This window comes from Cydia splendana, chromosome Z, assembly GCF_910591565.1.
Source record: "Cydia splendana chromosome Z, ilCydSple1.2, whole genome shotgun sequence".
NCBI classification, from domain to species: domain Eukaryota; kingdom Metazoa; phylum Arthropoda; class Insecta; order Lepidoptera; family Tortricidae; genus Cydia; species Cydia splendana.
The window spans coordinates 35,091,387-35,119,343 of record NC_085987.1 but is presented as its reverse complement, the minus strand read 5'-3'; the positions used below and the strand labels follow the sequence as shown (position 1 = coordinate 35,119,343).

Genomic DNA, 27,957 nt, shown 5'->3' with positions numbered 1-27,957 from the left:
ATACATATCAAGTTATTTTGTACTTCGTATTATATTGAATTGACTATAATAACAGTGTGTAAATAAGATATTAGTGTTAATTGAAATCAAATAATCATCTAGTAATTAGATAATTGTGTCTTGTTTATCTCCTAATAGGATTGTGATGTTGAGATTGGGTTCGTTGGAATAGACTTTTTTGTTTATTTGATTGCTATTTTTCAGCCGATACGGGACTCGTCGAAGCATGCCCAATAGAATAAACAAAAATGCCACGGGATATTCTTAGTGATAGCTTTTCAGTGTTAAGTATTGTAGAGGTACATAATAATCCATATATTTGTTGTATAATCTTTTAATATTTCGTGAAAATATCCCTATTATCATGTCTAATTTGTTATTGTTGCAGCATGAAGATGAAGAGAACTGGTCTCTAGAAGAGAAATCATGTAGACAAAATGACAAGAAAGCAATACACATTCCATTGAACAGTCAAAAAACTAAAGATGACTGTGCATGCTATTACAATTATGGGTAAGTGATATACTATTATTTACTGATTTTAATGTCCTCTGTAGTCAGCAATGTATCGAATATTGCATGCAAGTCCTCCCGCCGTGTAAATGGGACTAAAAATATATATTATGTGGTTAACAAAAATGTTGATTAAACTATGTATTATATTTTCACTAAGACTTGGCGATGGCAGCAGTAACAGGCAACTAGACCCTGTATATCAGTACAAGACCAGCAGTTTGCCGGCTGCTTCCAGCATCAATCAATCATGGGATGAAATAGTTTGTTCTGCTCTAAGGTTGAGTCCGGAAGACATTGCAAATCAACTAACATTACTTGATCTACCATGTTTTAAAGCTATTCAACCAAATGAACTGACCACTTGCTGTTGGAACAAAGCAAACAAGCAGACTGTGGCTCCAAATGTAGTTGCATTTACTAAAAGGTTCAACAGGGTGAGTCTTGCATTCATTACAGTACAAGTTTATAATGCACTTATAATATCCCTCTCAATTTTAAATGCTTGTATTTAGTATCATCTGACCTTGGTGTCTTTATTTGTATTTATATATTAAGTTACATTTGATACTTCCTGGTTTCTGATAAAAATGTTGCATACCTACTTAACTTGAGTGCCATTTCATTGTTATGGTACAATTGAGGTGATCTCATGATGGAGCCCAATAAATTAACACAAGTACTTCAACTATCTCAAAATTTAAGAAGCTCGATATTAGACATGATATTGGACCTCTTTGCAGTAATAGGGGATTTTCAATGAGCAAATGCATATAAAAGAATAGACACACACACAACAGACAGAATAGACACACTGGGTTGACTATTGGGTTTTATTATATACTAGACGGGCCCGCAGCTCCACTCGCGTAAATGAAATAAAGAGTGTGTCAATGTCAACCCTGCCAGGGTTCATAACGGTGATAGGGATTTCTTATTTGGATAACTTAATACGCAAAATATCTGAAAAAAATTATGTGATTTGATAAAAGGCAAAATTATACTTTTTCATCTACATAGTTATTTATTTAAAACTCGTTTCAACATAAAATTATTATTTATTTTTGTAAGCCTAATTGCAAAAACGTTCATTAGATTAATTTCCGCCTTAAGGCGAATATGGACGACCACGGACGACATTTTGGTACGTACTCCCCATTTCCCTTTCTGACTACTAACATTACTTACTACGGTTATGTGAATCCTGGCCTCCGAGAAAAGACAAAACAAAACACACCATGTTTCTCGGTCTTGCGATAGCTCTCGCCAGTCCCCATGGCCGAGGATAAGCAGATCTCGAGCAACTACGTCGTTCCAGCGACGTCCAATTGGGCGTCTCCCATTTCGTTGTCCCAAGTACGCTCTCGTCACGGCACGATCCTCTTCCATTCTCTCTAAATGTCCGAGCCAATGTAAGCTTAGCCACTTTTGTCTCTCAGTATTCCACCAGTATATCGGAACACATCCTTATTTCTATAGCAACAGAGTTATATTACGATATTTGGCCGACTGCTGACTGTACGTTTGCTTATTTTCACCAGGTCGTTTCGTTCAAAAATATCTGAACATGCACTTAAATTTTATCTACCTACATTATAACTTGCTATCAACTTTGTATTTTTGGCCCATCTCGGCAGCCCGGTCCCCGGACGAATTTGTTTGCCGAAGCTGTGTAAGTAAATCTGAATAACATAACTCAAAAAGAAATTTAAAACAACAAAATACAAATTACTATTGATATTGATAAGTCATTATCAGTCATTATATGGCATGTCACTCGTATGGGCATAAACTAAGGTAGAAGGTTGAGGTTGACAGCACTTTTTATTTTACTTCGAGTAAAAAAGGCCGAAATCACTGCATACCAACATAACAAACATAATTTTGGTTATTTGAAGTTCGAAACGAAACCAACCGTGAGTTTCCGAAAATAGCCGATAGTCGTAAAATGAAGAATGTTATTAAAAATTTCTTTTGCTTATTGTAAATTAAATACGCATCGAAAGCGATAGTTTTTATGCTCTAGTTATATTCTCATACTTAGATAATAGATTAGAACAGTTTTTTCTTATCATACGTGCGTCGTATTTGAGAAACGTGTCAAAAACTTTTCTAGAAATTTGTAAGGCGCCATCTCGCTTCTTCCCTCGTTTTTTATCCCGTTCTGGTTTTTCAATTTTATATATATGATTACACAAAACGGCAAAATTTACAAATGGTGGACTTAATGCCTAATGCCATTTTCCGGCCAAACAGATACATAATAATTTGTGCAAGAGAAATACTTATATTATATTAACCTTTTGAACGCCACAGACAGGCAATTGACGTCAATGCAAATTTGTGACAACGACGCCAAAGACGGCATTTGAAGTCGATCGTTTTTTGATGAAAATCTACTGAAAAACACCCCACTTTTAGGTTGGCATTATTTATTCACAAAACTAAATTTTACCCCCGTGGCGTCAGTGGCACGGCAAATGGATGCGCCGTTTGGCGTTCAAAAGGTTAATAGTCAGTTATAAATATTATTTGAAAATTTAATTCCTAGTAATTACAATCCAACTTATCAACTATAGTGATTTTTTATTATATCATATTAAAATACCTATATGAACATTACTCTGTTGTTACCTGTAGGTAAGCTTTTGGACCGTACAAGAAGTATTGAATGGCCAATCACCTAAAGCGAGAGCTGAGACCCTGGCACATTTTATTAAAGTAGCTAAAAAGTTACATGACCTTAATAATTTGCATTCTCTGTTTGCTGTCATATCTGCGTTGAATAGTGCTAGTATATATAGGTAAGTTGATGGATAATAGTACATACATTTGTAATAACAAATACATATAACAATAACAAGCTTAATCTTTAACACATGTATAAGTAGCGGGCAAAGAGGATATAATCACTATGTGTAGCGGGTATCTACATAGATATGTGTGTTAATGCTTGTCATAAATATTAATAATATTGAAAAATATGGCTTTAATGAGTTTGCCAAAAATATGAAATTTTACAAAAATGTCACAACTTGTGTATATATTTATGCAGTAATACAAAAGTTTATTTAAATAAATAAATAATATGTTTATTGATGTTTACTAGATTGACAAAAACATGGGCATGCTTATCAAAGAAGGATAAACAACAATTTGATAAACTAGCAGAACTGTTTGGCGAAGAAGACAACTGGACAGCCCTGAGAGAATATTTGAAAAGCATATCTTTACCCTGTATACCTTTTATGGGTAAGTTCATTTAGAGTTTTAGTAATCAGTAGATTTAAAACAATATATGTATTATGGAATATAAAATGTGGCCTTATGAATTTCGTGTTAATACAAGTTTATCAACATATAACATTTTCGTGGTAACCAGTATGTTTTACATATGATGTATATACACCGTGTTTTTATTGAATTCCGTTAACTTCGGGGTATAGTTAAGTACGTTTATAAGAACTAATTGGCATAGTTAATTTAAAAAAAAATATTTTTTTTTTTGTTTTCTTTTTTGTTTTTTTTTTTGTTTAAAAAGTAATTAAATGTAGCATATAGCGTTGTTGTAACACGGGCATTACATTTAACTCAACCAAACAATTGAAATCTGTGACATATCAATGTCATTTCGTACATCAATCGACCGAGACTGTACTTAAGTTTAGTAGCAAATGTATGAACTCATTCTAAACACTAATCAATATGTAAGCCGGCCCTAAGGCAAGTGTACACGCTTGTAGAGGCCTTATAGGAAAAAAATAAATTATGGATTATCTCCGAAATGGACTTAATTAGAACATCGATGTCTTTGAGAAAGTTACTTGATTTAAGCTCAGGAATGCACCCTTGAAATTAACGGAAATCAAAAAAAACACGGTGTATATATTATTATGTACCTATACCCAATTCACATTCTTGTACGATAATAATACCATTGTTGTTGTCAAAACACTTGATATGGGGCCTGGATCAAAGGGTAAGGGGCAGGCACCTTGGAGTGGAGATAAGCGCCATTGCATCTGCCGATGAAAAATGTATATTTTTTTTAAAGTACATGTTAAATTTCACAATAGTTAGGATCTCCTAGTAAGTAGGTATAGCAGTAGGTATTGAAATTAGATCTGTGGCAGGAGCTTTTGCAACTACTGTCATAAATTTGCAGACGTTCATGTTGGGCAAAACGAGTGCTAGGTGGTGTTTAACGTTATTTAAATAATCGCCTGCGAATTTGTTCTAATTTAAATTAAATTAGGTAAGCGTATTATATTTTAGCCCCCGACGCAAAAAGAGCAAATGTTTTACGCCAATGTCTGTCTGTCTGCCTGTGGCATCGTAGCTCTCCAATGGATGGACCGATTTCGATGTGTTTTTTAGCGTGAAAGAGTTTCCCGGTGGGTTTTAGCTATGTTCGATAGAAATCCATCCAGCAGTTTGAAGAGTATCAGCTCTTTTCCAAAATTATGTAAGGCATTTTTGGCATGTACCTATATAGCACAGGGGGATTTTTAAGGGGTTAGCTCTTAGTCCGCTATGACTTTATATAGAACTAGCTGTTGCCCGCGACTTCCTCCGCGTCATCTTTTAAATCTTTAGTACCTATAATCAAACGCTGAAATTAGTTATCTTCTCTTTTAATGAAATAAGTTTTTACGAAATTAAATATTCCTAGAACCCTATACAAAATTTCAACCCCTTTAAGGAATTAATTTTTAAAAACGCTGAAATTACTTTTCTTGTATTCAAATAATATGCCCTTATACAAAGATTCAAGTTCCGCACTCACAAAATATTTGATCTCCATACAAACCTTCAACCTCTTTCTCACCACCTTTTAATTTAATACCTTTTTGCAAAGTTTCAAGTTCCTAGCTTAAAACAAAATTTGCACCCCAAAACGAACTTTCATCCCCTTTTTAACCCCCTTAGGGGTTGAATTTCCCAAAAAGTTGTAATTACTTTTTTTGTAATCGGCTATTATGCCTTTCTAAGAAGTTTCAAAGCATTTGTAATGGATTCAAACTTTCAACCCCTTTTTAACCCTGTTAGGGGATGAATTTTACAAAACGCTGAAATTACTTTTCCTGTCTTCTAATAATATCCCCAAATACTAAGATTTAAGTCCCGCGCTCGAAAAAATGTTTGATATCCATACAAACTTTCAAAGCCCTTTTCACCATCTTAGGGGATGAATTTTCAAAAACGCTGAAAATAGTTTTCTTGTATTTTAGTTTAATACCTTTTTGCAAAGTTTCAAGTTCCTACCTTAAAATAAAATTTGCACCCCAAGACGAACTTTCATCTCCTTTTTAACCCCCTTAGGGGTTGAATTTCCAAAAACTTTGCAATTATTTTTTTGTAATCGGCTATTATGCCTTATTCAAACTTTCAACCCCTTTTTAACCCTGTTAGGGGATGAATGTTACAAAACGCTTAAAATAATTTTCCTGTCTTTTAATAATATCCCCAAATACAAAGATTCAAGTCCCGCATTGGAAAAAATGTTTGATATCTATACAAACTTTCAACCCCTTTTTCACCACCTTAGGGGATGCATTTTCAAAATCGCTTCTTAGCTCTTGTACACTTTATAAATGTAATCTGGTGTGCACATTTCAACTTTCTATCTTTTGTAATTTCCGCTCTGCGTTGATGAATCAGTCAGTCAGTCAGGACACTTGCATTTATATATATAGATAGATATACGCTTCGAAACGAGTTAGGTCGAGACAGAATCGCCATCATTACTCATTACCTACGTTTGACTTAGGAGGGTGAGGCCGCAGCAACTATTGCTTGAGATTTCTAGTCTTATTCTAAAAAAGTTTATGAAGGTTTTTTGTTTCAGGTATATTTTTAACAGATTTAACATATATAAACATTGCCCACCCAGCTCGTTCACCTCACAGGACCGCCAAAATGGCGGTAGTTTTAAAAACCATAGAGAAATACCAAACATCGGAATATGATATTACACCTTTGCCCCATGTAGCCACATATCTTAACAGCGTCCGTTATATAGAGGAGCTTCAGAAATTCCTGGAAGATGATCAGTACAAGTAAGTGTATTCAAGAAACACTCACATGCATTTATATTACCATAAGGTAAAGGGCCCCTGTTTCGGCAGGTTAAGGCTCTTGAGAGTTTGTATATATTTTTTAAATATTACTAAGCATATCAATACCTTGAAAGCTTTTGAGTAAGTTATATTAGTTCTTTGTTAATAATTTAATGTATAAACTATAGGGTTTTAGTTGAAACTTCTTTTTAAATGAATTTTTTCGTGAACCTCTTATTTGGCTCCCATTTCGTGATACAAATTTAGCTCAGCTCCTAAGTTCGTGTATTCGTGTCCCCTGTTTCGGAATACATTTGATTAGAGTAATTGGTGATAATTTGCTGATAATCATTTTAAATATTTAACGGTCTTACCTACTTACGAGTTTGTAAGGTCAAATTAAAAATAATATTTAAAGGCGCGAAATTAAAATTTTCTATGAGAAGATATCCCTTCGCGCCTACATTTTTCAAATTTGCCACCTTTTTCTACTGACAAGATCTGCTTGACCATCTATAGCTTAAAGTTTTTTGTACTCGTCGACTTTAATGGTTGAATTGAGACTTCGTAAACCATATGGGTACTTTAATACTTGACTAAAAGCCGAACTATATAAAGAAAAAAAATAATTTTTTACAAAAAAAAAATATTAACTATCTTATACGTTAAATATAAACATACACAAAAATAAATCAAATAAATTGAATTATAAATAAAATTGTGCTAGTAGTTAATATGAGAATATACATGGATTATACCTTAAAAATTTAAACTCGGGTCACATTCAAACTCGTTTTATGAGAATTCTAGTGAAAAAAACATATACCGAATTTCGCTCATACGAAACTTCATGAAATACATTAATTGTTTTCTAATTTATTTTTTTAATTATCTTCGTTGTTATATTTAAAAACAAGCACACAAAATGTATCTAGAAAATCCTTGATTCGTTAGTGGCACGAAATAGGAGAGACACGAAAAATAAAATGACCGCTATTTCGTGAGTCGATTTATTGCAATTTTAAGGTATTTCTATGCATATATTCAATCTTTTTTCTTATCAATTCAATTACCAAGGAACCCACAGAAACACTCCCAAAAACTTTTATTCGAATTGGTTTAGCTTTTCCTTCTTATAAGCTTAACAAGTGAGAGAGCGCACCTTACGCCTAAAAAAAGTGCACGCATACAACACAGCTGTTCGCGGCCGCCTGACTGTTTTGACCGTCGTATTACTCTCAGTTTAATCACTAAAATATTGGTTCTTATTTTATTGAAGAGATTAAATAGTACAGATTAACGTACTAACACGAACTTGGGGCCCTTTACCTTAATTGATATTCGTTGAAATCTGCAGTATTTTGTAAATATTTTACAAGCCGTATAAAACTTACGAAAGAAAACTGTTCCAAACATTACAAGTAAATGGAAACTTTGTTAATTTGGAAAATAATGCTATATTATACGATGTCCTACTTCTGCACCTATACAACTTCAGTTCCACGCTCTTCATACCATTCTTTATAAATACCAGCGGGTTTCTTTCAAGTCTTGATTAAATGAAATAAAAAATAATTTTCACCTCAGCAGCTCGAACAAGGGTACTTTGCTTCTTAAAAACCAAAAAAAAAAAAAAGTCAATTTGTCTCACTTAGTGAGCAAAATCGCATTTTGCTCACTGATTGGGTCTCACTCAGTGAGCAAAATGCGATTTTGCTCACTGAGTGAGACAAAATGACATTCAAGTGACCTTTATAGTCATTTCAACATGCGGGGTCTAATACAAGTTCGATATACTTGGGTTCTATTATCTCTGTCCCTCTAGGTATGTTCTCACTGCTTAGGGTGAAAAATTTTGTGTACTACACGAGATCAAAGTTATTTACATCTCGTGCGCTTTTGAATCCCTTACTACGCTCAACATTCTAAATTAGATTCACTCGCTACGCTCGTGAATCTATTATAGAATCTTTCGCTTGCACGGGACTCAAAATAAGCACTCGAAGAAATATCAAACTTTGATCTCTTGTTGTACAAATAACTATTGACTAGCCTCGGCTGGGTTAGTTTAGGGAGTCGGACCACTCGTTAAAATCGAAGAAAAACATCTCGTATACGAATGAGTGAGAATGCCTTCTGGCATTAAATCCGCCATTTGTACTCTTCATGTATTGTGCAATAAAGTTTAAATAAATAAAAAAAATATACGGTATACATTTTTTAAAAGATTTGTGGTTTTCCAGATTGTCACTAAAGCTAGAGCCGCCCTCGCCCGTGGGCAGCTGCGCCGGCTCCAAGGAGTCGGTGAAAGAGAACGGCGCGGGCGGCGCGCCCGCCGCCTACTCGCTCTCGCCCTCGCACCGGCTCGGCTCCGGCTCGCTCCGCCTTCACACCAACTACCCCCACTCCAAATTCATACCTACACACAGGAAATGTAGATCGCTGGGATCTAAGTACGTATTTGTTTATATCCTTATTTTGTTTCAAACACAACTTTATTGGAAGTCTAAACGAGCTAGTTAGAAATACTTCAATTTTTTAGGTTCCTTTATTGTGACTGGTTGATTGTTACTAACACAACATTTTCTTTAGTAATTTATGTGATACACAGTGTCTTGAACACATTTTTTGGTAATATTTTTGGTAAACAAAAGTTGAACCAACTGCAATGTGATGAATGGCTTTTATATCATGCTTGCTATTTACTTGTCTCATGCGTTATCTTTCTCTAAGGAAAAGAATTCAACACGATTTTATTGGCGCTATTTCTCTTTTATGGTAAATAAAACAGATGCAGTCATATTTGCGCAAATACAGCCATGCTAATTTACTCACTACTCGCATTTGCCATCATATGTGAAACAGAAACGGTAGATCTATTTCGTAACTAAAGGATTATTTATTAGATTTGATCATTAACGTATACATCTCAGGACTGGCCTTACGGGCAATATGAATGAGGCCAGTACAGCGGTGTGACATCGCTACAACGCGATCACGCTCGCGATTGGTTGATGAGTTCGCATCACGCGCGCGATTGGTCGCAACTAGCTGCGTTATGGCTCCTCTACACGAATGGCCAACGCCGGCCAATCCAAGGGACGCTGCCATGCGGTAGACTGAGATAGCAATATCACTTGCTCCCTCTAATGCATAAATGCGTCCCTTGGATTGGCCGGCGTTGGCCATTCGTGTAGAAAAGCCATTAGGTTGCACGATTGGCTCGAATTCGTGAGTGACACCGGTGAACAAGTACCATTTTTAATGCCCGGAAGGCCCGTCCTGAGATATATTTGTTAATGGATTTGATATATTTTATTAGAATTGAATTATGACATCACTAAAGGGTTAACTTATTAGGTTCAACTTCTGTTAGCCGGATTATCTCAGTCACACATAGTGCTATTATTCGTTTATCCACATCACTATCAGTTTCAAGTACTTCGCATTTCGATTCGTTTTAGCAAGATTAAACAAACAAGATAAACTAATCGTTGCATTACACTTATACATTTAGACATAATCATGTCTTTTTGATGTTTTTCCTTTTGATAAGTATCTATAATGTTTTTTTTCCTCTCATGACCGGTACATAGGTTTCGTAGCACGAGCTTGCCAAGAAATTTTCACAAGGTCAATTTTGGTGTTGGGTGAGTCCCTTATTCCGTTGATTGGAGCAAGACAGCTTGCATTGTGTTGTATTTGAGATGTAGAAGATGCCACACTCCGTATGCTGAACGGTATCACTAGCATGCTTTTTGTTCGTCCGTAAATATTATTTATTTTTAATATAAGAAGGCATTTTGGTATTTTTTGTGAGGAATAAGTTGTAAATGATGTTAAGATGAGGTTTCAGAAAGAAAAGGAACACATAAATCTCTCATCTTTGATGCGTAAGTAGACAACAGTTTTTACACAGTATGGTTTATGTTCTGAGCGTATTGTTGTAAAATCCATTCGTCTATTTTTCAAAAAAGGAGACCATATATTTTTTCTAAAGTAACAATTGTACTAAGAGACGTTAATAAATAACGCACTTAGAAATATTTTCTTTAAATACCTTCCTGTCGAATCTTACTATTTTGCAATTAAATCGTTCCCGATGTTGTTGCGTGTTAAAATATTTTTAGCTAACTCTTCAAGCACGCTGGGAACTGGAAATGATATTATACACATCGGTCCTTCGTTAACACTATTAATAAATCATACTATGCACTCACGATAACCAGTTTATTGATAGGTAGCGTGATTGATAAGAGTACATAGCTGTGAGCACAATAAATTATTATTATTATTAATATTAAACCTTCAATCAAATTCAATGATTCATTGATTCAGTGTCGGTGTATTTTGTAATGTCATAAAAAACTTCCAGTTTCACTGTATTTACTGATACTGCTCTTAATAATGTATCCGCATTATTCACGGTGGCACTGTACAAAAACTTGTCGCCGATTAGCGGCGATCTGACTTAATTAGGTGTAAGTCTGTAGGTGTACCTACATAAAAACGATCACAATTTCGTGATGGGATTTATTATCAATTTACGGATGCTATTTTGCATATTCAAACGAAATGCCTTTTTATGATTTTTTCGTGTCCTGTAAGGACAGTCTTTTAATTGAGCGAGTAGCACAAATTTAGATTATTACTTAGGAAGTAAAATATTTTATTTTATATTGCGCTTTTTTTTTAACATTTAAAAGTTAATATTTATGTTTGGAGACTTTATTAGCTACTCAATAATGTATAATATCTAAGTATAACAAGAAACGACAGTACTTTACCAGTCCAGAAATGGCGTACCCCGCGTACCGTGGTTTTTATTTCTCTTTAGAACTTTCAGCATTAGTAAAATTTGCCAAAATTACCACAAATTTCGATCTTAACGGAAAATGTGCATTTTAGCGCAGTACGTATCTGAAGTTCCGCAAAAGATTAGTTAACTAAAGAATAAAAATATAGGTAATCTAACCCTGGTAGTTTAGGTAGGTATACTTAATAGTTGGCCGTCTTCCTGTTTCCCGGAATTATTGCCACGGCTCACTTGAGAAGCCTGAGCTTCGCTCGGCAACCCAGCCCGGTTTGGCACTGTACATAATCATCCAACCAAAAATGGGCCAAGTCCTCAAACTCCAACGAGACAAAAAAGCAAGAGGAGATATATACCTCCTCCTCTTTAGATGAAGTGGTGCTAATTTTAGCACTAAAACGTCGACATCGAGAGTTAAACCAAGTTTTATTGTTACTACATGAATTTTATTTAAGCCGTACCTAAATTTCCTATTTTGTTAGTTATTTATTTTAATTATGTAAAACTATTAGAGCCGGAAGAAGCTTTTGATTCGGTGTCCAATCCAAGACTACTGATAGCTGATTACACTAGTTTGACGTAGTAGGTAACAAAAGGAGAGTAGCAGGTAATAATTAAATATCTTTATTTCAGGTAGCTAGTGGCCCATAGATAAATACCTTAAAACAAGGATACATATTATAAAATATGTTTTTGGCAAAATTACATTTAATTTTTGGTACAAGCTTATATCGCTGACTGTACTTTTCTTTCCACAGTCAACTAATACTCATCGAGACAATTCTAAAAACCTCAAACACAAATACGTTGCTATATCTATATCACAGAGTGCCTATGGCCACCTCCTGTCTCCATCATCAGATCCGACTTACTTATGGCGAATTTTCAGCTTCATCGAAAACTGAAATTCAAATTTCAAAATCAAGGTCAAATTTAACTTGCATTTATTACAGAGTACAGACCCACACACAGGCGAAACTAAATAAAAGCTTGTAAAAAAAACAATTTTCCAAATCGGTTTAGAAGTGACGGAGATTTTGAAAGTGGTTAAAAACTACTAAACACTTTGTCTGGCTGCTCAGGGCCGGCCGCGGAACCTCCGGAACTTGACACCCTTCGGCCAAAACACCTTGGCAAAGGTCTTGGTAATGACATATATAAGTAAATAAGTAATGCTTTAGCATAAAAATCTGCAAGTAACGTTATTGTATACCAGAAAATTAGGTCCAATGAGTTGTAATATAAACGTAGGTGGCTCAAACAGGGTGTCGTTAGCGGATGGGCGTAGTTGCGCGATGACGCAATCGCGATGCCATTTTAGTTTTTAGCGGCCACTAGGTATACAAACAAGACCAAGCTAGGTGGACAACAGTTTTTTTTTATGTTGTTGGGTAGTCTTAGGGTTAATAATGTTCAATTAAATATAAAAATTACCAAGAAAAGAAGTGAAATCATTAAAATAAATTATTTAAAAATACTTTTTTTACAAATTTAACAACACTATAATATAAGGTGATGTGGGGTAAGAGAAATACGGTTTAATTTGATCGGGGCAAGAGGAAAAGTATGAGGATTCCTTACAAGTGTTTCTCTTGTCCTAATGTTTCAATTACCAAATTAACCCATCAAACCTTATTAATTAAATTACCTACCTTAACTCTATTTTTGATATGTTTGTAATTTATACCTAAAATTTACTCACGTTTGATCTGTTTTTATTTTTATAATTTATCGGATACCTAATTTTAGGAAGGACTTTACGGGGTTTACGTGGGTTGTTAGTTTAAATAAGTGCATATTAATTATTCTATGTATATATCTGTTATTTTCTTCCTGCCTTACATACAAAGGATGATTATGTCTTTTAAATAAGTCGTAACAGAAATATTCATTCATCAATGCATGCGTGTATTTAAAAGCTTGTTTATTTAAACTAAGTTGTAGGTACTTTTGCTCATCTTTATTTTTTGCTCTAGCCTCCTAAGGCTCATGTTCCTGCCTATAGGACTTATTAAAATTTAAACCATTTTCAATAGGCACAGAGGAGCATTTTCAAACAAAACAAAATCAACTCTGTTACTTACAATGTAGAATCAAATTTCACTGAACGTTTTTGTATTATTTTCTTGTAGGTATCGCTGGGCCTTAGGAGAGGATATATCAATGTGTTTCTCTCTTGTTAGTTAATTGTATTTACTATAGGTACTGTAGGTATAGTCTTCTTAGCACTATCTGCACGTCCTTGCCTTATTCACTGATTTTTGTCACTATATTTAGGTACACTGTGTTTTTTCACTATTCCGATAGCTTTGGCATGTTGGGGCAAATGCGTGTGCATTATTTACAGAAATGAAGGAGGGGGTACAGTAGATGGTTTTAATTTACATATTTATTTAAATAAATTAAAACGTACTCTGAATGAATAAAGAAAACATATTTATAGACGAAATTTATTAAAAGTTGACATGTTTGACGTATGTAGGTACCTTTTATTTAATATTCTGTTTAAACATTCGCTGTTAAATATATGATATGGCTTAATATCTAGTGATATAGCCGAGGGATCTGACGAGCAATCATTTAAAGACAAGTATATTTTCAGAGTATAAATTGAAATAAAAAATAAAAACCCGCGCGCCATATTTTCCGTCGCAAGGCGCGCCATATCTTTTGTTTCCTTCTAATTTCCTGGCTTTATGACCCCTCTTATAGGATAAGATAATTGATAATTCACACTCGTTTCCATTAGTCTGTTTTTTACCATCAAGTACTGTGCCATACATTTTCTATTCTAGAAACAAATGCGCGTCCAATCTATTTCCTGTGGGCAGTTAAAAATAGTAAAAAAACCCTATATTCAGGTACCTGCAGCACTGATTAAAAACTATAAATTATTATCTGTATACATATATAATGTCTAACCGAACTAATAATACTTATCAAACTTGATTTACTAAGGATTTACTAGATCACAAAAAGGAAATTTAATTAACGTGCCTATTTTCAACTAGCATGAATCTATTTATTAAGGCCTTTCCTTTACCCCCGTCAAAGCCGTTCACTGCGTACCTACTGTCGTCCGCACTGTTCATTGACGATTCCTACCTTAATACGGGTCACGCAAAGCCTTAGTAAAAAAGAGACAACACAGGTTACAGACATAACAGAGCCCCATTTAGACACTTTAGACAGGTCAAGAAATTGCATGCAATTCGACACACTCCCCACGCGGGCCATGCGCATGAATTCATCATTGTCATCTGTAGTTGATCGAGCAAATACCGCAATGTAACGAAAATCTGAGGCTGGGCAGGGCTTCTGAGGGTCGCGAAAACTGAATCGTTTTGAATGCCTGTGCATGAGGCCAAAGAAAAAGATCCAGTTGTAATATGGTACCTAGTTGATGTTGAATTTGTCACTTTTTGCAGTATATTCGGAAAGGGGCAGTCCGACGAGAAGACTCCGGCGGGCTCGGTGAACCTGCTCGACGACACGCTGCTCGAGTCGCCGGGCTCCGTGGCCGGGGACAAGCTGTCCCATTCCTTGCCGCATACGTAAGTCAAGCGCCCGCCATTTTTGTCTGAACAAAAGGGTTGCTTCCTTATAAACTAAATTGTTTCACGGCGGTCATGGAATTAAAATCAACATCACATCATCTAATCATACACTAGCTTTATATGTTAACACATCGTTTTGATATCATTATACGAGCTGATTTGACTAATAAGGGCACTACCCTATTGCATTTTATTGAAGTAATATACCTAAGTTGTCAATTTTAAGTCTCAATTGATTGTCATAGTAATCCTTCGAAGACGGAAGCTTCAGAATGTTTGTACGAAGGTTTCGTGAGACGAAAAATTGTATTGAGGGACGGAAAGAAGGTGTCCCTTGCGTCGTGGCAGCGCTACTGGCTCGTGCTGCACGGCCAGCAGCTCGACTTCTTTGCCGCCAAGTCTTTTAAGGGGTGAGTTTTAACTTTAACCACAGTTAGGTTCCGATTTCGTTAGTAATTCGTAAATAATTAATTTGATATCTGGTTCCTGTGGACAGGCGTTCATGATTTAGCGCAGTATCCATTGTATAAATAGTGTTAGTAAGTTGTATTGTACCTAGTATGCGAGTGAGTACCTATAGTAGTTGTCTGTCCGGCAGCACGAGCCGCGGCGACTTCCGCGACGAGCGCTACAAGACGCTGCCGCTCGAGAGCTGGACCGCCACCCGCGGCGAGTCCTCGGACTCCTTCCAGCTCATACACCAGCACGGCACGCTCTACAAGTTCAAGTCAGTACAACACTTAATATATATTGTTGTATTACTATTTCATTTACCTCTTTATTAAATCTTAAATTATAGTAAGTATGTATTTTCTTTTTAATTGTTATTGTTGATTTGCAATACCTATTACCTCATAATATCGTAAATATAAAATTAAATATTCTTGAATGGCAAAGGTGGTATACTTACTGTGTCCGAGACTTAGGTCCACTTGCACCATTCCACTAACCCGGGGATAAGCGGTTAAACCGTTAACCCAGTGTCAAATTGTACTAGTATAACCATGGTAAACTGCAGTCGTAACCGGTTAACCCGGGTTAGTGGAATGGTGCAAGTGGGCCTTAATTTATAGTGGTAATAGCTAGCTAGCTAGCTAGCGGCTCTGTGTAGGGTCAATTATTATATAACAATTTTCTATCATTTCAGAACCGGATCTGATACTACGGCCATGCAGTGGTGGATAAAGATCCAAGAAGTATCTAACAAGATGGTGAAACCATTGCCCGCGAATCTCATGCAGTTCGAATAACCGCCACGAATAACCGGCGGCTACGCTCTGTCTCACTCTAACTCTCTTCATAGACTTATGTCAACTAAAAACGATATACTAGTATCTGCATCTGACATGGTGACTTGTTGCAGCGATACAGTCCCTTTACTGTCCTCGCGCTTTAGCCTACATACTACTTCTCAAAGAATCTGCATTATGATGCATGTAAGAAGACTCGCTTTTTCATTTGTATATTATTACGCCACGGGGCGTACAACAATTTTATACAACATCTCAAGTTTATCTCCGCATTTTTAGTTAAGATTTGTATTTTATATATGATAACGTATATGAAAATGAAAGGAGCAGTTGCACTCTCATGCTTGATTAGTATGAGAGCGTCAATGCGTGGCGATGCCGCGTCATCTAAGTCATCTATATGGTGCACGAATGTAAAGGTAAGTGATCCATTCTTTACCCATGGTTACTAGTCATGCAGTGTAGAAGAATCGCGTTAGCATCAGTTGTCTGTTCCACACCAATGTAGCTGCACGTTTATGACACCATCACCAGTCAGAAAGAATACATAGAAATAATACATTTTAAATGTTGTGCATATAATCCCCTCGAATATAATTTTTAAATAATATTGCTTGAATCTACCGATATGAGTATATCGAAACTATTATAAGCATTCTCTCACATGTGTGTTACTTTTTATAATATTGAATGTTAATGGAATACTACAAAAATAATTGGAAATATGCGACTGAATCCTTCGTAAAGACTATTAGTGTAAATGATTATTCTAAGGGTAGGCTCCATAACCGAAAAATATTGTGAATCCTATCATTGAAGCTTGATGGTCTGGCCGCCAAAAGTTGAAGTTTAAAGTTAAATGTGTATAGTACATACAAAAAGCGTTTTGGGCGTTGTTTGCGTTCTGTGGCAGGTATTTCACATTCGTTAAATGTACTACTTTTGGAGGCTAGACACAGGTCAACAAAAGTAACTGTGATTCGAAATGCTTGACCGTAGACACATTTTATTTTACCTGTGGAAGGCAACAGTGATTTAGAATCTGTTTAATTAAGACTGTGTTTGCCATAGTTTTGCTTCAGATTGTAATCAGATCTGGTGTTTTGTAGAGGCTATATTTTAGTAATACTGTGATTAACTCGGACACACCTATACAACTTTTTAGATACAAACCTAATTAATGTATCAAATACTTACCTATTTTGTTTTGTGTTTTTAAAGTAGGTAGTCAGTCTACTATATATAAATTGAAAACTAATTTGTAATCCAAACACATCTGTTAAACTATGACACTTAACAGACATAGCAAGTTAAATAAAAGCTTTTTAAAGAAAGGAACATACAAATAGAATCTCAGACTTGCTTGGGTAAGAAAAGTTCAGCAGTCCCAAAACTGGTAGGTACAGCATGTGCTCATATTCGCTGTTTATTATTTTGGCATAATTTAAGTAGCTTCGTTCACGTTTTGTCCTTTATTATACACTGTGTGTTACAGTGTGCACGGGCATATATTTTGCATATCAGAAATAAGTGTCAATTAATTCAATAATGTAGCGGTAGTAGGACTGTGTATTATGTACACTAGTGGAGTAAGCGAATGAATCGGTAGTGTATGTTTCTTATAGCAAGACACATAATTACATTATTTAAATGTACTCGCTGTAACTCCTGTTCCTTTGCGTGCTAGACTGATTTTTTAATATACATAACACAACGAAATGTTTTAACGTTCCATAATTTGCCAATAGACTTACTGGGTACCAACAATATATTGATAGGAGAAGAGATTTAATGCATGTCTGCTATGCTATGACGTATGGTCTCAGATAAAATGCTACATCTGTAGCTAACGTAGATGGCTATTGGCTGTACAGCGTCACATTTTTGTGGTAACCAAGTGGTAACCGGATTGTCAAACGGTAGCTTTTGGCAACCAGAGTTACCGCATAATCTAGAAGCCATACAGCATCATCAACGTCAGCAGTCAAATTCGAATAATTAGATGCACGATTTTTTCTTAAACTACGTCTCTTTTACAATCAATAACTGTTTGCCAGGTACGATCATAGACAAAAGAGAGAGAAGAGATAGTTAAAAAATTCGTCGTTCAGTTTAGATACATGAACTAAACATTTACCTACTTAGGTACCCAGATTACGGTGTTTCACTTTAGCATGGAGAAAAGAAAGCTCGTATTTAATAATATTTCGTTTAAAATTTATTTTTTTCTTCGCAAGTGTGATGAGAAACATTTTGTGTACTCCGGGGATATAGTTTGAATTTTCTCATATGATTTTTACGCCTAAGATCGTAATCTGTTAAACAAAAGCCATTGTTTATTTTATGACGAGCCCAAGATTCCAACTTTGGCGCGTGGCAAAGCCGTTTATAAAGCAACTGTATCATGATTACTATCAAAGTTCAAATCCATGTAACAGCTCATTCGAGATACTTAACATGTTTTGGTATTGTAGTACGGTCGACCACCCCCAACGAACGCGAGAATACACAGCGGTCGTATTTGAACTTTAGTACTATTGCGATACAGTTGCTTTTTAAACGGCACTGATGCTTTGCCACGCGCCAAGATTGGAAGCTGATGGGCTTTTCATAAAAGAAACAATGACTTTTGTTTAACAGATTAGGGTCTTAGGCGTAAAAATATTTGAGAACACTCATACTATAAGAATATTGTATACTCGAGTCTTTAATTATAGACCTCGTTTACAAAATTCGCTTACCCCCTTCGTTGCACCATTGTGCACTATTACTACTTAGTTAAAATATATGCCGGTTTGCAATATAGGTACATGAATTTATATTTGAATCATAGGTATTCGAAATTGTAATGATCCCTACGACACTTTATTTGACATTGCTGAGTGTTTGCTAACAGTCCAAATTTTTGTAGGTACTATTTTAAGTATACAAAAATAGGCTGTATCTCTATTTTAACGAATTTGATTTCATAAGCATTGATCGTACATTTTCCAGCTTTTTGGTGCAGCAGAGGGTGTTAACGGAATTGGTATAGATAATTTCAACTGAAATGGTACATTAAGGTTAATATTAACGTAATTAACGCTAATTACTTAATAATTAGGGTTGAAATTATGTATACCAATTCCGTTAACAACACTTCGCTGCACCAAAAATGTTGGAAAATGTACGATCACTGGTCATAAGTTATAATAATAGACAATGAGTAGCATTAAGACACCTAACATAATTTTATTTTCTACTTAATCTCTTGGGGGTTCAAAGTCCTAATACTAGTACAAATTGCCCCCAATGAAATTTGGATCATTATTAAATGGCACAGAGTTGCTTTTGTTTTGTTTCGTTCAATTTTGAAACAAAACGAATTCAATTTTATTTTCACCACATCAGCTCGGTAAGGCTTAGTAATTGCACTTCAAAAACGGATAGCAAAGTTGCACTTTGCTATCAGTAATTCACATGTGAGGCAAAGTAATCAAATGCAAATTTTGAGTTGTTTTCTTATGTTTGCTGGTAGAATTGACTTTCAAATGATGATTTTGGATGATAAATATTTTATAACATTCATTTGAATTTGATTTTGTTTGATATTTTACATTTAATATTTGCTTCGGGTTGGTGTGGTGAAAAATTTTGTGTTTCACTCGGGGGTAAATTTTGTTTAACCCTCGTGCTTTGAAACCCTCGCAAAGCTCAAGATTAAATTTTTCGAATTTCAATTTTGGAATCTTTCGGTTGCTTGGGTATCAATGCACGCACGCACGCACGAGCGGTCAAACAACAACTTTGCCCCCTTGTAAAACAAATATCTATTAATCATTTACCCGTAGAAATAAGGAACTCGGAAAAAATAACTAGAAAATAAGTAAAAAACACAAATAAGTAATAAAAAAAACAACGGGTTGCACTCCGGGAGTGCCGACAGAAGTGAAAACTCAATGACTAGTCCAAAATGTCTGCAGCACTATGTATAATTGACCCATCCTCCTTTCTATTGAAAAACTTTAGTTCCGAAATTGTAGGTCAGTGAGCTTGTTTAAAATTCGAAATTCAAATTTGTAACGTTAATTGTTTAAAATTCGAATATAAATTGTAAAGTTACCTTGCAGACCTCGCATCTAAATATATTTGGTCATGATATTTTGAGTTTTATTCACCAGTACTAGAGTTCACTTTTATTAGCGATTTCATCAAGATGTAGCTTTATTGAATTATATTGGAGTGATATAAAGTTAGAATGTAACTGTGAGATCCTCGTATTTCAGCCCGTACAAGATTAGAACATTGAGCTTTATTGCTTAATATAACAGTCCAGTTTTAAATAATTGACCTGATTATGATACGTTATGACTAAAGTTCTTTGGTGAATAAAAACGAAACAGCAGGCTCAGGCATACATTTTCGCCGCGCGGTAGAAAGAGAGGAGAGACGCCTTACGCGTTACGCCTTACGCTGTCTCGAGTTTATCATTTTTTCCCCACCTCAAAAAGTGCACAGCGCCGCTAAAGAAGTTTTCACTTCAATAAGTAGAAAATGTAACTTCCAGCTCAACCCACTACTTGATATTTTTATATTTATGTATGTCTAAACGCCATAAATTCAAAGAATGTTGCTTAAAAAAACACAATTCATTTACCTGACTCTGACTTGTCATGGGGAATGATGGTTCTGAGGAACAAATGTTGAATTTAGAGCCCAGTCTTTCCAAAAGAGGACTTTTCCAAAATATTTTGTCATCCGGGTGATTTTGAACCCAAGAAATCATATTTTTTTATAGATTTTGTATAAAACAATAGCAGAGTTGTTGGTATAGATAATATTGGAAATATTACATCTGAGAGATAAACAAGGTTCATTGAGTCATCACTAAATCGACTGGCTCAATCTGGGTCAAAATCTGAGCCATCACTGGGAGAAAAATCGTGGGTATCAGTTTCGGAATCGATTTTTTGGGTTGAACTTAAGGTTGGACTTGCACTTCTTCCCTCTTCTCGTGGTTTCTTATCTTCTGACACCTGCAAATAAATTTATTAATATGTACCTAGTTATTATATTAGCACACTTTTTTATGACTTTTCTTTGCTATGTCATTTTATGTCTATGATAATAATATCTAAATATTTTTTACGTGGGTAAAGTGGACAGGGTCAATTAAATTTAAATCTGATACGGAGACTCCTTCATTGTCAGAAACTTCGGGTAAACTTGGAAATTATGATATTGCCGAAATAGTCTGCTCGAGAAACTGAAAACGGTGAAAAATAGAGATACTAATCCTAAAAATACGTGTGATACCTCATTAGATTCGTCATGATGCCTAGAAAAATGTATTCGAAGCGTGTATTAGCACACAAAAAATATCAAAAGATATAAACCAAAAAATAGGGAAAATAGTAGGTACTTTAAATTTCACCAATATCTCAAAAAGTATTAACATTTAAGAAACCAAAATTAATATTATAAAAGAGGAGGATATTTCCAATAAAACATTTCATACTTGCAGAACCGTATCTCCATTATTTATACTTTTTATTCAACGCTGAACACAGCCCTCCGCGCCTCATTTTCAGGAAACGCGCGCGGCGTGAAAAAGCAAGTACGTAACATTAAATATAATTTTAAAGGTATTAAACATTCATCGAAAAATTTAAAAAAATTATGGTATATTTAAAACATATCAACAAATGTACTGCTTGCAGAAATTTATCATAAAGTATTTTTTTCAACAAGTTAGGCAAGTTTTAATTAACAAAATTTTGTCGAATTACCTTCTTTATTGAAAACGATAAAAAAATTAAAAATAACTATCGAAAAATTTTGCCTCTTTCTAGAGTCCTTCTCATATACATGCTTAATAAGATCAAATTATAAAAGTTTCAATAAAGTTAATACTTTGCTTAAAATAAGTTTTAGAATAACATAGAAAAATGTCAAAAAACGAAAAATCAAGGTAAAATAGTAAAATATAAAACAATATTGTAACCAAACTATTATTTTTTTCAGAACTTTTATAACGTAATCTTATTGAGCATTACGGTTACCATCAGTTTGTCACTGACATAAACGCCGTCGAGAACGTAATTTACTTTCTATACATCCCGTTTGCACTAATATGCGAGTGCGAGCGAGATGTATAGAAAGTAAATTACGTTCTCGACGGCGTTTATGTCAGTGACAAACTGATGGTAACCGTACATGTATATAAGAAGGGCTCCAGAAAGCGACAAAATTTTACGATAGTTATTGATACATTTTTTATCGTTTTCAATAAAGAAGGTAGTTCGAGAAAATATTGTTAGTTAAAAATCGCCTAACTTGTTAAAAAATAACTTTAAGATAAATTTATGCAAGTATAACCTTTAAAATTATATTTAATGTTACGTACTCGTTTCTTCACGCCGCGCGCGTTTCCTGAAAATGAGGCGCGGAGGGCTGTGTTCAGCGTTGAATAAAAAGTATAAATAATGGAGATACGGTTCTGCAAGTATGGAATGTTTTATTGGAAATATCCTCCTCTTTTATAATATTAATTTTGGTTTCTTAAATATTAATACATTTGAGATATTGGGGAAATAAAAAGTATCTACTTTTTCCCCCTTTTTTTGTTGATAACTTTTGATATTTTTTGTGTGCTAATACACGCTTCAAATACATTTTTCTAGGCATCATGACGAATCTAATGAGGTATCACACGTATTTTTAGGATTAGTATCTCTATTTTTTACCGTTTTCAGTTTCTCGAGCACAATAAAATCTCTATATTGGAGATTGTATTCACGTTACTCTCCAAAAGAAGCTACATTAAAATTGTTGCTCTCACTCTGCATTTTAGGTATGCTCATCCGTAGTTTTTGAGTACCTATGAATGCTACTAGAGAGGACATCTCAACTAGATTTTTTGTAGCTCCTGTTAGAGCCAATTGTCCCTAACGCGTTCAAGCTGTGCCGGACGGCCACGGCAGCTCGACGCATTAGAGTGAGAAGTGTTACGTGACTTAACACTTATCACTTTATTATTTTTTTACGTCAAACTCCGCTCTAGTAGTATACATAATTACTCAAAGGTCGTAGTATAGGTTAAAAGCTTATGCCCGTAATGCCCTATGCTTGCGCCTCCTGCATGTACATAGATGTGCACGTATTTGTCTACCTTTGCGTTTGTGAGTAGTATGGGAATAGTTATTTGTTTTACAAGGGGGCAAAGTTGTTGTTTAACCGCTCGTGCTAATATTGATACCCGAGCAAGCGAAAGATTCCAAAATTGAATCACGAGCGTAGCGTGTGGTTCGAAAAATGGAATCTTGAGCGTTGCGAGGGTTTCAAAGCACGAGGGTTAAACAAAATTTGCCCCCGAGTGAAACACAACATTTTTCACCACACCAACCCGAAGCAAATATTAAAAGAAAAATATCAAACAAAATCAAACCAAATCAAATTCAAATGAATGTTATTAAATATTTATCATCCAAAATCATCATTTAAAAGTCAATTCTTCCAGCAAACATAATAATCCAGTAACTTTGTCGAATTTTGTAACCTGGCTCTTTTGCGTCAAATCCGGTAGTTCTGATTTTTTGCAGACTTGTTTATGATGTTGGCCCAATGAATAATCCAAGTTTGTGACTTCGAGCGCCGAACGCAACTTTGTCAAAAATCGAATAAACCGCAATTTTTTTTAGATTTGGACGATTATAACCCTAAAGTACTAGTTTTTGGTAGTAACTTCCTAGGGCGTTTTTAAAGTAGACTAAATTTGCTACAATAAGATACTAGAATTGTCTCTGTACATCTAATATTTTCCGAGATAAAACCTTTCAAAATTTTATAATTTTGCATCAGTTCTTAGCTATAATATAAGGCTTAGGTAGGTAATTTATATGGAATTCATCACCGCCACGTTCTACAAAACATTTATTATCAAAAAAAAAAAATATTTTTTCAAAATAGGGACGCATACATTTTTTTATGGAAAATAAATATTTTGTAGAACATGGCGATGATGAATTCCATATAAATTACCTACCTAACACTTATATTATAGCTAAGAACTGATGTAAAATTTTAAAATTTGGAAAGGCTTTATCTCTGAAAATATTAGATGCACAGAGACCATTCTAGTGTCTTATTGTAGCAAATTTAGTTTACTTTAAAAACGCCCTAGGAAGTTAAAATCAAAAATTATAATTGCTCAAATCAAAAAAAAATGCGGTTTATTCGATTTTTGACAAAGTTGCGTTCGGCGCTCGAGGTCACAAACTTGGATTATTCATTGGGCCAACATCATAAACAAGCCTGCAAAAAATCAGAACTACCGGATTTGACGCAAACGCAAAATGTATAATTTTACTGTATTATAAGAAAACAACTCAAAATTTGTATTTGATTACTTTGCCTCACATGTGAATTACTGATAGCAAAGTGCAACTTTGCTATCCGTTTTTGAAGTGCAAAGTAAGCCTTTCCGAGCCGGTGTGGTGAAAATAACAATTTCTAAAAAAATTTTTTATCATTGATAAAATTTGACCATTATTGCCAATTTTCCTCGTATGGTAGGCCGCTAGAGGTAACAGAGACGGCACGTCCTATTTCTCCCTGGCACAATAACGTCTTCCGGAGTGCTGTAGGGATCATTCAGTTTTGACTCGAACACATTTACCTAGTTTAATACTTACTTACATTTGTGACTTGTTAATTGCGTAAACTTTAAGCATTAGGTACTCATACTCAACATAAAAAATATGACAATTACTTAACGCTGAAAAAATCATATTTGGTGCAATCGGTGCTTAGATATCTCACCATACGTTTAATTTTATTGTTATTTATTATGTGGCCTTTATCTTATACGTTGGATGAGTAGAAATTCTGAAAATGTAATTAAACTGTAGGGACAAGTATCTGTATCAAGGACATTTTATGGGTTATGTTTCCAACGGTGTACCACAAGGAACAATTATTACGATGTACGTTCTAAAGTTTTTCCTATAGGTACTTTAAAGTACTGGACACCCAGGCTTTCATTGAATTAGTTCAATGAACCAATGCACTACACAAGTACACATATACATATAATAACATTTACATCGATACACGTACGTATAGCTAGTTTTAGCTGGGTGCTCTAAAATGTTTACACATGTGATAAAAACATATTAGTTAGGTATGTCACCGTAAACATATCCAGGTACCTACTTCTTTCGATTATTAACACTTGCTTATTTTATTATTACTCTTTTTTTTACAGTTGATTCTAGTTTTAATACTCTAACAATACTCTCATAATATGTACATACTTGCAATTGGCAACAAGTCGTGGAAGAGATAAACGAACTTACGTTAGTATTCGTAGTAATAACAAATACATTACCTGTATCCTGAAAAGGTGAGCTCTCTACTCTATGTAGTGTTATCCATACTGAAGTTATAAGGCCAATAATGAGATATACCGCGTCCAGAAATGTAGGTGTATAGGTTAGTCGGGACACTACAATTCCCCCAGATCGATTGTGTTAAAGTCATTTAGGATACCTGTATTTTTTTCGTTTCGTTTCGATCTTGTTGGTCGGTTGGACAACTTGGGGACTATGTAGGGATATTATTTACCGATACTAGATGTTCGTTTACGATCGCTAAGGTTCCTATTTTATTTTGCCGTTTAAATCACATAACATGTGATAAGGTGACACTTAATATCTATACGAGCGAAGCGAAGAATAATCTGTCATACTTAACCAGAATCGATCCTTAACCGAAAAGGAACTTAAGTACCCACAGAGGTAACCCTTGATATCGCGGCGCGGTAAGGTCAAAATTATTACCTATACATGATAATTTCTAGTGCAGCTATTTTGCGTTAGTACTTATGGCAAAATTGTATACATGCCTTCAAATTATTTAAACTAACCTCTATCGCAACATTTTTTTCTCTTACGAGTATGCTAGAACGTAATATGCCAAAGTACACTCGACTCGCTCACATAGCACTTACCGTTTGTAACCAAGATTTTCTTGAAATATTTCAGTCGACGTCTAGTAAAGTAAAACGCAATCAGACGGATGCATTTTCTACCCGTAGTTAACTTTTCCTCATTTCCCGGGGGTCATTACTGATTAGATTGTCACACAACTCTACTGTTATAATCTTGTCGTCTTCATGACTATGTATTCAGTTAGGGCGCTCTTGACAGTGATGATCGTCACACAAAATATCAGGTATAATATTTTTTCGTAATATAAAAGTCAAATAATTCGTATTTTAATCAACAGTTCTTTTAAAAAGGTATGCCTTCAATAAATCGTTTAAAAAAATTACAATCCAGTCATTTCTGAGACGCATACGATTTGAAAAAGGCTGTCAATATGTATGTATAACCGAAAAATAAATGGATAATTTACTCGATTTGGTGGTCGGTCAGATGGTGGCATCAATTTGAAAAACTTTTTAATTCAGTTAAAAATCAGAAACGAAATAGTAGTACCTAAAGTTGTCTCGTTTATTTTTTTCTTAATTACTTACTATTCCCCGAAATGGGCAAGCAGGTAGGTAGGTACTTACTGAATATGAGGAATGCTGTAAGTAAGGTGGAATTGAAGTGATATATGATAAACTAAAAAACTACGATATGAAGTTGGTATACTTATCTACTTTCATACCTGCTCCGGCTTCGTACGGGTTAACAAATTATACACCTAAACCTTCCACCTTCCTCAAGAATCCCTCTATTTATATGTGAAAACCGCATGAAAATCTTTTAAGAAGTTTTTGAGTTTATCGCGAATAAACACAGAAACAGACAGACGCGGCGGGGGACTTTGTTATATAAGGTGTAGTGATAATTTTATGATTACTTTCCTTTGCGGTCATTTTGGTTGTTACATTTAAAAAAAGAGTCGCTAAATTTGAAATGTTTTGTGACTATAAAAAATTATGTATCACAAGATTCACAACTGTTTGATTGATTCAATGCTGTGGTGCAATGCTATGTAATTATATTTACAGATAGAATCCACATGACAATGAGGCCGCCCGTTACTATTAAGGCAAAGCTTTACCAAAGTATCTCCTAGTGTTTCGTCTATTAACTTTTTTATTATAATCTTGAATTGACATAAACTATGTTATAATATGTTCTTGCTTTTCATAAGTTGATTCATGTACTCGTATGTATGGTTACGAATTACGATACGGATATTATATTTGTAAGTTTAGGTATATGTAGGTTTGTTTTTTACTTTTGTAAACGTTTTTATTATATCACTTTTATGTAATTAATTAATTATGCAATATTAAGCAATATATTATATTGTATAAGCCGTTCTCCTGCATCGTCGTTAAGGTAACATTAAAAATCCCCGCGAACACGTGAAATATGAAAGGTATAATATATAAGTACTTATTGCGTTTCGCCCTTGAACATATTAGAGTATATTTTAATTCACTTGTTGGCTACAGTTTAAGTTCTATTTTCTAACTAAGTACATCAATTTTATTGTATGGAACGTTGGACATTCTATAAGATGACAGCTGCGTTACTTTTACTAGTTTGTCATACGGGGTTGGTGCAAGTCGCTCTACGCCACTCAAATTCACAATTACCTACATTTCACTTCAGTAATAGTTTCGTCTGCCTGGTCAACATGTCACTTAATACATTCCACAATCTGGATTGCACTAACGTCACGGCGATTACGGCGAGAGATATTTAGATTGGAACACAGAATATAAACAAAATAAACCTCTACTACTGTAATTTGTAATACTTAAA

At 34.7% G+C, this 27,957-nt stretch overlaps 1 protein-coding gene across 2 annotated transcripts; it reads left to right on the top strand.

Moving 5' to 3' along the window:
• Positions 1–98: 98 nt before the first annotated feature.
• LOC134803949 (ras-specific guanine nucleotide-releasing factor RalGPS2) lies at positions 99–16,729 on the top strand. 2 transcript variants are annotated; one of them, XM_063776779.1, is made up of 11 exons: positions 99–299; positions 389–513; positions 674–950; positions 3,154–3,317; positions 3,623–3,765; positions 6,362–6,572; positions 8,816–9,025; positions 14,814–14,939; positions 15,188–15,352; positions 15,526–15,669; positions 16,090–16,729. In XM_063776779.1, the coding sequence occupies exons 1-11, from the start codon at positions 249–251 to the stop codon at positions 16,190–16,192; spliced, it is 1,719 nt and encodes a 572-aa protein (XP_063632849.1). In that variant the 5' UTR covers positions 99–248; the 3' UTR covers positions 16,193–16,729. The 2 variants fall into 2 exon arrangements, with proteins under 2 accessions (XP_063632849.1, XP_063632850.1); XM_063776780.1 differs by having other exon boundaries at positions 100–299; positions 15,541–15,669; positions 16,090–16,728.
• Positions 16,730–27,957: the final 11,228 nt, after the last annotated feature.